Source organism: Myotis davidii, unplaced genomic scaffold (genome assembly GCF_000327345.1).
Source record: "Myotis davidii unplaced genomic scaffold, ASM32734v1 scaffold725, whole genome shotgun sequence".
NCBI lineage: Eukaryota > Metazoa > Chordata > Mammalia > Chiroptera > Vespertilionidae > Myotis > Myotis davidii.
In genome coordinates this window covers 929,633-942,388 of record NW_006296500.1, presented here as the reverse complement: position 1 = coordinate 942,388, position 12,756 = coordinate 929,633, and the positions used below count along the sequence as shown (strand labels likewise).

The following is a 12,756-nucleotide window of genomic DNA, read 5'->3' as shown; positions in this document are numbered from 1 at the left end:
ATAATAGGAAGTCAATAATGTCTAAGATTCCTAAAGAAAGAAGTGGCTAAAAGAAGTGGAAAGTTGTTGCCTTTAGGGAGGACTAAGAGTAGGAAGGGTGAGTCAATAGACTATTTTTCATTATAGTCCTTTTTGTACTTCTTTAAGATTTTAAGTCTATATTACTTTGTTTATATAATTAAATAACAAAAAGACACAAATTACAATCCCCCACCACTGTCGTGATTCCAAGCGAAACTGTTCAAATCTGAAGGCGAGCACAACTCGATATAAATCTCCAGGAACAGCAATATTTGAACCAAAAACCCCATCCTCTGCCGTTAGTGACAAAGACCCAGGGAGCCCCCTAGAACTCACTATCTAGTGCTGGTCCTGAGTTCGCCCTACTAATCCAAATCACACAAAATCATCATAAACAAACAAACCTGAGATAGGTTCTATTCAATTTCTCCCAAGACCTTCAGCCAGATTCTCATCCTAGCTGCCTGCTTAATGTAACTGTCTTGGCCTGGCTCCCTACCTGCCGGAAATGCCCGAGCCACCAGGCTGAGAAGGTGTGTGTGGAGGTGTGTCTTCACTCATGCTGTGGAGGTTAGTGGAGTCCCTTCTGCCCCACATGAGCACGGCAGTCCCTGGCCTGTCTGAGTCCACGGCCCCAGGCCTTGTAGTAGTGGCCTCTTCTCAGTCCAGTGTGGACTCCTTTGCTGGCTCCTCCCTAATGAGAACCTGTGTGTTTATTTGCACAATGATGATATCTGTCTCTATAAAGTCGATTTCCCTGCAAAATACTTGCCTCCAAAGCAATGTGTCTATGTTCTAAATTGAAAATTCTACATTTAAGTCTTTGAATTTTAGTTTTCCTATTCCCTCATTCTACCCTCCAGATTCCTTACTGTGCTAGATAAAATCCAGAGTGAATTTATAAGGAGACACCAATGGAGAGAAAGCCTTTATTTGCATAACAAACCTGGGTGAAGTAAGAGAGGCATATGAGCACCAGATGAGGGTGGAACAATCTTGGTGGAAGAAGAGAAGAAAGGGCCTTCTGGGAATCAGACAGAAAGAGCAGAGGTGCTAGCTACCATAGCCATACACATGTTCTGCAGTTGGCATCTGGGACTTCTCTTTCCTTGTTCATAGTCTCACTGCTGCTCCCCTTTCCTGGTCTTACAGTCCCAAAGGGCTCCCTTCCCAAACTTGGTGGAGGAGCACAGCTTTGTAACCAAATGTGCTTGGCAGCAACTACTTAGAAGCTGTTACTTGTATTTGTTGCAGCTTTTAGTGATTTTGACACCCTTGGACCACCAGGAGTGGCCCCTCCTGCCACCAGAGGATTCTGGTTTTTCTAATAAAGAAGGTTCTGGCCAATCAGTCCAAGAAGGGCCCGAATTCTCTTCCAGGCTGGTGTCTCTGCAGTCATGCCCCCCCAGAGTAGAAGGTGCTGCAGCAGGGGATGTCACCTGAGTTTTCAGATATGTAGTCTGTGGTGAAAGAAAGGTGAGAGGGGAAAACTCAGCCCTCTCTCTCCCAGGTGCAGGTCCTTAAGCCCTTCCATAGCCACTTTCTTTCCCAAACTAAAGGCACCATGGAGTCCCCATCTGGTGGCATGCCCTCCTCCTTTCTTAGGCACCACAAGTCCCCCCAACCCCATCCCACCCCAGTCCTTAGACCAGACCATCCCTCAGTCCCACCTGTGACTTTAGGCGAAGGTGCACACTCCTCACACTCCCATTTCTTACTGTTGGATCTAAGAGAGGAGCAGTCCCTATGGGTTCCACGGGATCCACATGTAGCACATAGAACAAGGCTCCACCTCCTACAGGAAGACAAGGAAGGGTTGTGGGCACAAATATAACACTAACTACCGCTTTGGGATGTCACTATAAGATAGGCCTTTGCTGAGGGCTTTCCAGGCATCGTTTGCTGTACATTTTACCCATGATGAATGTGTGGCTGTGTGCTGATCTCAGGACCTTGCAATTAGGCACAGACACTCGAAAGGCGGATTTGAAAAGGAATTGGCCCTGAGTATCTCTCCACTGGGCTCAAGGAGAAGCAGGCCTGCAGAGGGGCCTGTTCACGTGAATGAGTCTGGGGCTGCGATGTGTTTGCCCTTTGTTCTGCAGACAAAAGTGAATTCTTTGCTCTTAATAACTGTGCCAAGATCTAACTCTAAGATGGCACTGATGAAAGATCTTTCTAGCCAGAAGCCTTTCCCTACCCTTCGTCCTCAAAGTTGTCTCTGCCTTGTTCATACAGACAGATGGGGGCATCACAATGCTGATAGCGCTGATACAGCTCTGAGAAAGCCCCTGGTTCGAGTTCCCAGGCAGCATCTCTGCAGTGGGAGAAGAAACAGTAAGGGACACATCATTGGTTGGTGAAACCACTGTCCACCTGGGAAGAACTAGAAAGAACTCAAACTAGCACAGCAAAGGAGTTCAACAGGCTGCCTGAATAATTTCAGCAAGGTTGGGAAGGTTGCCTAACAGTGGGAGAGGGTTGAAGCCAAATGAATGGAACATGGGGGTTCCTTAGTTTCACACTGGAATTGGAGAACCTATCCCTCACCCAGGGAATTCTGATCCCCAAAGCACCCTTTTCAGAAACATGCCTATCCCCCAATTCTCAATCCTCCCCCTTTCCTTTTGATAATTGAAACGCTCACCCTCTACCCATTTCCTCTTCACCATATAACAATGCCTTGGCTGCTTCTTCATTCTCCAAACTATCCTCACGCTCACCTCCTCTCTAGAAATCTAGGCAACCCAGTCCCTGGCTCAATTCCTGCTTTAGAGTTTCCACTACCTGTCTGGAATGTGAATTCCCATTCTTAGCATTTCTTGAGGAAACTCTTCTCTATTGTTGCATTGTGGACATTTGAAGAAATGCTTTGCTGATGTGTGGGCATATTTCTGTAAGAGAAACATGGAAAAACTTTGTTTGTAAAAACTCTATCTTTGATGACCTTATTTCCACCTTCACCCTCATCTCACAAAGAGAATGTTGCTAAGAAAGCCTGACTGGGGCTTACAGGAAAAGGAATTTGGGTGGGTTAGGGTGGAGGGCTGCATATTACAGTGCTAGACCAGGGACCAAAAGCTTAAGAAAGTTCCCAGGAGTGCCTTAGCTGTCATCTCTGGCCACAAGGCTTGGCAGTGCTAACCCAGTAGGGCTCAGGTACCTGAATATGTTTCTCTTTCCTTCCATCCGAGGAAGCAAGCTATTTGGAGGCTACTTGACTCATTCTACGATGTCCTAGTCATCCTGAGGATTTTTTGCTCAGTCTAAATCTTATCATGAAGGAGTCCTATAGGTCAAGGGTGACCAGAGACTGGGCTTACTTTCCTCTGACTTCCTGGAACCAGCCCTGCATACAGGCCTCCTGTTGAGATTGCCTGAGCATTCCCAGGGGGCTCTGAACTAGGACAATTGTGGAAGGTCCTCTGGGCAGAGAAAGCCCCACCTGTATGCACTTGCGGTGGTAGATAGTTTGACTACAGCATGGACTCTGGATGTTTTCAACACTTGCTTGGGATAAGTCTTCACAACACAAGACACAGCTTTCCTCTCCCACATTCCCCTGGTGGATGTCCTGTGTTGGGCGATGTTTTTCACAAAATGATCTGTGGCAGAGTAAATAAACTTGGTTTTGATTTATCTTGATGGAGTTTTCCAGCTGCCTGACTTAGGGAGGGCAATCAACTTCCCAGGCTGGTGCCCAGAGAACCTCCTCCGTGCTCAGAGGGGAGGGGATGGAGAGGAGGAGAAGGAGGGTGAAGAACAGCCTTCTCACAGCTGCTCTCCCACTGAGCACAAAACTCCCGGGACTACCTCTACAGCCCCTCTCATTCCTGAAAACCCCACTTCCTTCTGAGCAGCTGTCTAAGAACCTCAGCTGTTTGTAATTTAAGAAGGGGACGGAAGGAAGAAGTAACCCCTGTGAAATTGCCAAGTCAAGACACTGTTTCTCATTATTGAATGGAGGGACAGATTCCCTGGTGAATCAAAACAGGCCCGTGAGAACTAGACTCTGATTTGACTAGTGGCTAATTAAAAGCAAGTTGCTAAAGGGCAACCCGACTTTTCCCCTTCATCACTCACTTGTACTCTCCAAAAAATTGTGAAAGGCAACCCCTTTCTTGGCCACAAGGGAGATGGAAGTTTCTGACGCAATGATCCTTCTGGCAGTTGATGGCAGCTCCCTTTTTCTTGCACACAAAGCAGATCTGCAAATGAGATCCCAGGCAGTGCTCAGGATCCCAAGAAAGACAAACAGACATTCTGTGGAATGTCATTCTTTGGAATGGAAATTCTGTGAAGCAACGAGCATTCCCTTTCCTCAGTGGACCTGAAAGCTCTGGAGCTTCAAGCAGCACTGAATTATTTTGTTTTCCCAGGATGTCGCTCCCTCTCCTCACTTAGGATACTATGCCCCAGAGAAGCATGGAACTTAAGAGAAGGACCAGTTGGGAAATCCAGGAGTCCTTTGACTTCTAAATTAGCAACTAGGGGAAAAGAACCGAGGCAGGGATGATCAGGGAGGTATGAAAAGAGGCCTCGCCCAAGGCCCTCATTCCAGGGGGATTCTAACCTTCCTAGAAGCCCGGGCTGCCTCCTTTTTGATGTCTTCAGGCAGGAATCCGTGGAAACCTCTGTTAGACTGGCCCCGCTGAGGCAGCTTGCTAGATAGAATCTGGGGAGTGGGGGACCGGCAGAACCAGGCTGTCAACATTGATGATCAGTGAAAAAGTGCAGTGGGGTAGAGGAGGACAGAGTAGAAACAGAGCTTGGAATATACATGATTTTACAGAGTAATTTACTTAATAAAGGCTTACGTAACCTTAACTATAAGTTGGATGCTCTAAGTCAGCAGTTCTCAACCTGTTGGTCACGACCCCTTTGGGGGTCGAACGACCCTTTCACAGGGGTCGCCTAAGACCATCGGAAAACACATATATAATTACATATTGTTTTTGTGATTAATCACTATGCTTTAATTATGTTCAATTTGTAACAATGAAAATAGTCTGGATATCAGATATTTACATTACATTCATAACAGTAGCAAAATTACAGTTATGAAGTAGCAACAAAAATAATTTTATGGTTGGGGGTCACCACAACATGAGGAACTGTATTAAAGGGTCGTAGCATTAGGAAGGTTGAGAACCACTGCTCTAAGTGCTTTTCAAATATGAACTCATTTAATCCTCATAACCACCTTAAGAGGTGGGGACCAGAGAACTGCAGGACCTGAGCTCTTACCCACCTTTGTGCCTCTCATTTATTAAGGGCTGCTTTTGTGTGCTGAGCACTTTGGGGAAACATTCCCTGGATATTGACTATTTTAGGCTTACCACAACCCTGTGATACAGATGCTACTGTGATCCTCATCTTACAGAGGAGGCCACTGAAGTGCAGCACGGTAAGCAAGCATGGCTGGGGTCACACAGCAAGGAGGCAGAAGAACTGGCATTCACACCCAGGCCCCCAGAACCCACACTCTTACCCCTTCTGCTGTATTGACCCCTAGGTATAGAATAAATACTCTTCTCAGAGTGTGCTTTGTATAGGAAGGGAAATGGGGCTTTAAAATGTTCTAATTGTAGTCACTCTGCCTTATTGCGAAAGGGGAGGAATTGAACTTTTCTTTAAAAACACATTTTAAAGGGCCCTTTGTTTCTAAAAAGCCCCCAAAGCAGAGTCAAGAATGGGAAATCAAGGAAAAAGAAACTAAACTGTTATGTATTCATAAATAACGCATGTGTACATATATGTGTTCAGCATCCCAGCCCCACTCCAAGAATCTTCCAAAAATACTGGAGAGGGTGCTGGACTTCCTACAGTAATTGCATGTTATATGAATGGGGATTCAGGTTATTTCAACATGAAAGAAAAGGTGACCCTACAAGGTTAGACAACTTGACACTTGGATTATAGCCGTATATTCTCAATTAGGCTTAAAACATAACTATTTCAACACTAATTATCTCAGAGCTTTAGGACTGTATGAGTGATTTCAGTTTTATATATACTTTTAAGTATTACTGTTTTCTACAATGCATTAATAAACAGGAAAATCAACAGTGAAAGATTACAAACAGCCCTAGCTGATTTGGTTCAGTGGATAGAATGTCGGCCTGTGGAATGAAGAGTCCTGGGTTCGATTCCGGTTTAAGGGCACATGCCTGGGTTGCAGGCTTGATCCTCAGTAGGGGGTGTGCAGGAGGCAGCCAACCAATGATTCTCTCTCATCATTGATGTTTCTATCTCTCCTTTCCTCTCTGAAATCAATAAGAATATATTTTAAAAAAAGATTAGAAACAATCTAAATGTCCTTTAATAGGGGTTTGTTTTAATACTTTTTTGGTGTAACCATACCATGGAATACCAACTAGCTATTAAAAAGAAAAAAAACTAAATCAATATGTTAAATATGGGATGACCATAAAAAAGCAAAATACAAATACAAAACACTGTGTATAGTTTATTTTTATGTTGGAAATGTATGTGCTTGTAAATGCACTGAAATTAATCAAGACCTGACACCAAAACCAGAAAGGAAAATCACAGACCAATCTTTCTCATGAGCATAGATGTAAAAACGAACAAAATTATTAACAGATTGAATCCAGCACCATATAAAAGGGATAAAACATCATGACCAAGCAGGGTTTATATCCGAAATGCAAAGTTAGTTTAACATAAAACAATTCAATGGCTAGAACAAATCACATCAACAAATTAAGGGGGGAAATCATGAGCATCTCAATAGATGCAGAAAGAAGTATTTGACAAAATTCAAAACACGTTCATGTTACCCTCCAACAAACTAGATATAAAAGGGAACCTATTCAATATAATGAAAAGAACCCATGAAAAACCTATAGCTAACATCAAATTTTAAAGGTGAAACATTAGATACTGTCCTCTGATGTTGGAAACAAGAGAAGGATATTTACTCACATAACTTCTATTCAACACTAGATTGAAGGTCCCAGCTAGTACAAAAAGTCAAGAAGAATAAATAAAAGACATAAAGATTGGAAAGGAAGAACTGTCTTTATTCACACATAATTATATACATAGGAAATCCTTAAGGTACTTACAAAAAAACCCACCAAAAATAACTACTGAATACTTGAATTTAACAAGACTGCAAGATATAAAATCAATGTACAAAAATAAATTGCATCTCTATATACCAGCCACAAACCTGAAAATGAAATTTTAAAATAGCATAAAATCACAAAATATTTATAAATACATTTAACAAAAGATGTGCAAGTCTTCTTCATTAAAAATAATTGCTGCCCGGCTGGCATGGCTCAGTGGTTGAGCTTCGATCTATGAACCAGAAGGTCATGGTTTGATTCCTGGTTAGGGCACATGTCCAGTTTTTGGGCTTGATCCCTGGTGTGGGACGTGCAGGAGGCAGCTGATCAATAATTCTCTCTCATCATTGATCTTTCTTATCTCTATCTCTATCTCTATCCCTGGCTGGTTTGGCTCAGTGGATAGAGAGTCGGCCTGTGGACTGAAGGGTCCTGGGTTCGATCCGGTCAAGGGCACATGCCTAGGTTGTGGGCTCGATCCCCGGTTGGGGGCATGCAGGAGGCAGCCGATCAATGATTCTCTCTCATCATTGATGTTTCTATCTCTCTCCCTTTCCTTTCTTTTCTGAAATCAATAAAAATATATTAGAAAATTGCTAAGATATATTTTAAAAGACCCAAACAAATGGTGCACTATATCATGTCCATGGATTGGAAGATTCAATATTGTTTGTCCATTCTACAATGCAATTCCCCAACACAATTCCGAAAGGCTTTTTTTAAGAGAAAAATTTAAAGCTAACTATAAAATTTATATGTTAAAGGAACTGATAACCAAAACAATCTTGGAAAATAATGCAACTTACAATACTTAATTTCAAGACACTCCAAAGTCACAATCAAGACAGTGTTGCACTGGTGTAAGAATCAACTTACAAATCAATTAACATAAATAGATCACTAAGATGCACAGATATATGGTCAATTGATTTTGAAAAAGACACTGAGATAATTCAATGGGTAGGCAAAGATTTCTTGGGACACACAAAAAAGCATTAATGATAAAAAACAAAATTGATAAACTGGACTTCATCAAATTTAAAAACTTATGTTCTTCAAAAGGCATCATTAATAAAATGAAAACAGAAAATCCCAGACAAGATAAGATTACATTTCTGGAAGAGATTAAAACTGTAATTAGAACAGACTTATTCAGCCACTCTTCTCTTTCCCATCAAAACTGACTTGTCCCACAGATTCCAAAATGGCGGCAGAGTACGTAGAAGCTACACTGACATGCTCCCAGGACTAAACTGGAATTACAACTAAAATACAGAAAAACCATCCTGAATAATCAACTGAAGACTAGCTGGAGAGAACCCTGATAACCAAGGACGAAACGTGGAGACCACATAGAGACTGGTAGGCAGTGCGGAGGTGCAAAAGGCTGGCTGGGCTTCCCAGACAGCAGCTCAAGTTCCGGAGGGATATCTCAGCTGTGCGGGGTGCCCATTGAGACCTCTGGGGTCTAAAGAAAATGAAAAGGCAAACCACAACAGGGAGGAAATAGTCACAATACACATAACTGAAAAGAGACTGGTAGCCAGAATATATAAAGAACACTTAAAGCCCAGCTGGTGTGGCTCAGTGGTTGAGCATCAACCCATGCACCAAGAGGTTGCCAGTTTGATTCCCAGTCAGGGCACATACGGGCTCCCCCTCTCCCTTCCCCTCTCTCTCAAATCAATAAAAAACATTGAAAAAAGAAAAAAGAACTCTTACAACTCAATCAGACAACAGAATCCAATTTTTAAAATGGACAAAATATTTGTTCAGACACTTCATAAAAGAAAATATGTAAATGGCCAATAAGCACATGAAAAGATGCTCAATACTTAAGTCATCAGATAAATGCAAATTAAAACCACAGTGCACACACCTTGTAAAATGGGTAATATTTAAAAGACTGACAATATCAAGTTCTAGCAAGAATATTGTGCAACTGGAACTTCATAAATTGCTAGTGGGAGTGTAAATTGGTACAACCACTTTGGAAAGTGACTTGGCAACTTCACATAAAGTTAAACACACAGTTAACATACAACTAGTAACTCTACTCTTAGGCATTTGCCCAAGAGAAGTGAAAACACATGTTCACAAAAAGACTTGTGCATGAATGTTCACAGCTGCTTTATTGAAAATAGCCCCCAAATGGAAACAATTTAAATGTCCATCAACAGGTGGATAAACAAATTAAAATATATTCATACAACAGACTACTATTGGGGAATAAAAAGGCTACCAACGCATGCAACAACATGGATCAATCTCTCAAACACTGCATTGAGTGAAAGAAGCCAGACACAAGAGTACAAATTGTATGATTCCATTTATATGAAGGGTAAGAATAGGCAAAAGTAATCTACAGATCAGTGATTATCTGAGGGGACTGACTGGAAGGGGAGGAGGGAACTTTGTAGGATGATGGAAATATTTATTTTGATTCAGTGTTTACATGGGGACATACATTATATATATAACACTAGGGGCCCAATGCACAAATTCGTGCACCTTGAAAGGAACTGAGATGTGAGGCTGCTGTGGGCACAGGGGCAGGTCTCAGCCCATCTTCTGCACCCCCACCCCGGCTCTTCCCGCCTGGCCCCTTCTGCTGCGTCCCTGGTCCCATCTGCCGCAGCCCTGCTCCTGCTAACGTCACTCCCATGAGCTGATGATGCTGGCCCCACTCGCACCTGCTGAGCAATTGGGGCCAGCACCCAGCAGCGGGTGCAAGCGGGGATGGTACCGTCAGTGGGGTGAGAGTGTCAGCTGCTGCCCCGATCACGCCTCAGGAGCAGGGGGAGGTGGAGAAGCCCTGAGGGGCAATTAGGGCCAGAAGCCGCTGCTTGCACCCGCTGACGGTGCCCAGCAATTGGGGCCGGCGCTGGGTGCCAGCAGCAGGTGCAAATGGTGGCTCTGGCGCCGGCAGTGGGTGCGAGTGCTGGTTGGGACCGTGGCACGGAAGCAAAGAATTTTCAGTAACCACCAGAGGCTTGCCCTGATGACAGTGACCGGCGCCCTGCCTTGGTCTGGCGCTCTCCACTCACCTGCTCCACCATCCCACTGTGGCTGTCGTCCGCCATGTTCCACGTGCACCCCCTGGTGGTCACCGGTTGTTCAGCTGTTCTCTACCTTTCGGTCTATTTGCATATTAGGATTACATATATACAGTGGGGCCTTGACTTACGAGTGTCCCAACTAACGAGTTTTTTGAGATACCAGCTGTCTCTTGGCTGATTTTTTGCATTGAGTTGATAGAGTAATTTGAGTTAACGAGCTCCTTAACGAGCTCGGTCTCGGGACGAATTAAACTTGTAAGTCAAGGCCCCTGTGTGTGTGTGTGTGTGTGTGTGTGTGTGTAGATGGGGAAAAGGAGAAAGATGGGGAATACTGTTTGGGGAAGAGACTTTTTATTGTATATATTTTTATATTGTTAAGATTTTATACCAGGTATGTATATTACTATTCAAAAAATAGATTTTAAAAGAAAAAATGTATTAAGGAAAACAAACAGGGCTGTGGATCTGAGGCTGGATACAAAAACAGAGAACAGACTGTATAGCAAAAGCGATGAGCTATTCAAAGCAAAGGGGGCCTTATACTCACAAGACAGAAATAGTGCACGCTGAGATTGTCTTTCTGAAGAAATTCCCCTAATTTTTCAGGATCCCCAGGTTCTTGGAGGCATAGCCGGCATACTGGAAGACAACGTTAAGAACTCACTTTGGGAGCATAACCATCTCTCTGCAAACTCAGAGGAGGACAGTATTGGGAAGAGGGTCATTTTGATAAGGAGGGAGGTTGGGATGAAGTATTGTTTGGTATCACTTGGCCTTTATATCATTTTGGCCACATTTGAAGGAGTTGGCTACAATTGCTCACTTCATAGTTTTTTGTCTTAAATGGCCTTATTAACTTGTTTCTTGAACTTTGGATGTGACATTTAAAAATTACACATCCTGAGTTCTCAGCATCTTAGATAATCTGGGAAGGAAGTAGGCTCGACAGTGAGAGGACCAAGTTTGCTGCCCTATACAGGTAGTCTTTGCTGAGGCGGGGAGCCATCAGCTGAACAAAACCTCCAGTCTTTCTTACCAGGCCCTGAAGATGGCTTCCCCTGGGTCGCCCTCCTCGTCTTGGCAGATTTTCTATACAAGAGAAGGAAGAAGTACAGGGTAGTCTTTGAGGATTCTGTCAACATTCTTGTAACATTTCCCTCAAAATCCCATCCATGGGTCTGATGAAGTATCAGAATATCTAAAGATTAAGACATCAGTTTCTTTTATTTCACACACATATATATATATATATATATATTTTAAATTCTCACTGAAACCAGTTTGGCTCAGTGGATAGAGCGTCGGCTTGCGGACTGCTTTTTTCCATTGATTTTTTAAGAAAGAAGGGGGGGGGGGAGAAACATCAATATGAGAGAGATACATTGATAACTGCTTCCTGGACACACCCTGACAGGGATGGAACCAACATCCTAGGTCTATGCCCTGCACGGGAGTCGAACCCAAAGCCTTTTGGTACACAGAATGATGCTCCAACTGAGCCACCCAGCCAGGGCTTCTATGTCATAGTTTTTGAAAGCATAAAACATACCGACTGAATTGCTCGAATTGTGTGAGATAGTATCCATCTTTCTGTTCCTGGTGCCTGTATTGACAATGTTGATTGAATGAATTCAGGAGCAAATTCCCTTTTACTGTTTCTTCTGCCATCTACTCTGAATCTCAGGTGGTATCACATTCACAAATCATAATTAAATGATACTAAATTGGGTTAATAATTTCCTATTGTTAGACATTATTAATGTGTTAGCTCAATGAATCTATAGAATGTTCTTAAAAGTGCTATTGCCCTGCTCAGCGTGGCTCAGTTGGTTGGATGTTGTCCAGTGTACCAAAAGGTTGTGGGTTCGATTCCTGGTCAGGGCACATGCCCAGGTTGCAGGCTCAATCTCTAATAGGGGGAGTGTAGCCAATCAATGTTTTGCTCTCACATGAATGTTTCTCTCCCTTGCTCTTTCTCTAAAAAATCTTTAAAAAAGTGCATCCTATTATTTTGCATATTTTCCAGAGGAGGAAATGAAGGCATAAGTAAATTAAGTAACCTGTCCCAGGTCACCTCATTAGCAAGTGTTAGAGCCAGTATGAACCTAGGAGTAGGGTCCAAGAGTCAGCACTTTCGTGGGAGGATAGGCTACCGGGCAGCTTCTAGAATACCAATGGTGTGTGCTTCCACACTACCCAACCCTCGCTCCCAACACCATGCAAAGGGGGAGAAAGGTACAGTGCATACCACCGGCCATTGAATAATGTCTCCCAAATTCCCTTAGGTCACCTACTTTACCTGAATCTTCGACACGCCTTCTCTTTTATAGGCTTCATTCGCTGCAGCCTCCCTCGAATTCTATTTATTAGAGGATAATAGAGACTCTTCCAGCTCTGAAAATAAACAGGGCTTGGTCAGCAATTTAATCCTACAGTTGGTGATCAAGTTCCACAGGGTCAAAGCAACAGATTATAAGGGACCCACCCAGTATCAGTGCTAGTAATGGCCAATAGCTATTAAAGCGTGTCAAGAACTGTTCGGGACATTTTACATGTGTTAACTGACAAAGCCACCCCCC

General features: G+C 43.2%; 1 protein-coding gene across 1 annotated transcript in view; it reads right to left on the bottom strand.

The window, feature by feature from the left end:
- Positions 1-936: 936 nt before the first annotated feature.
- PHF7 (PHD finger protein 7) overlaps positions 937-12,756 on the bottom strand; it is a 13,554-nt gene continuing 1,734 nt past the window's right edge. The window contains 11 exon segments of the mRNA XM_006771822.2: positions 937-1,427; positions 1,429-1,481; positions 1,692-1,816; positions 2,222-2,338; positions 2,809-2,915; positions 3,467-3,626; positions 4,105-4,229; positions 4,595-4,696; positions 10,725-10,816; positions 11,214-11,266; positions 12,477-12,571. Coding sequence (XP_006771885.1) covers positions 1,257-1,427; positions 1,429-1,481; positions 1,692-1,816; positions 2,222-2,338; positions 2,809-2,915; positions 3,467-3,626; positions 4,105-4,229; positions 4,595-4,696; positions 10,725-10,816; positions 11,214-11,266; positions 12,477-12,571 — 1,200 coding nt within the window. The 3' untranslated portion in view covers positions 937-1,256.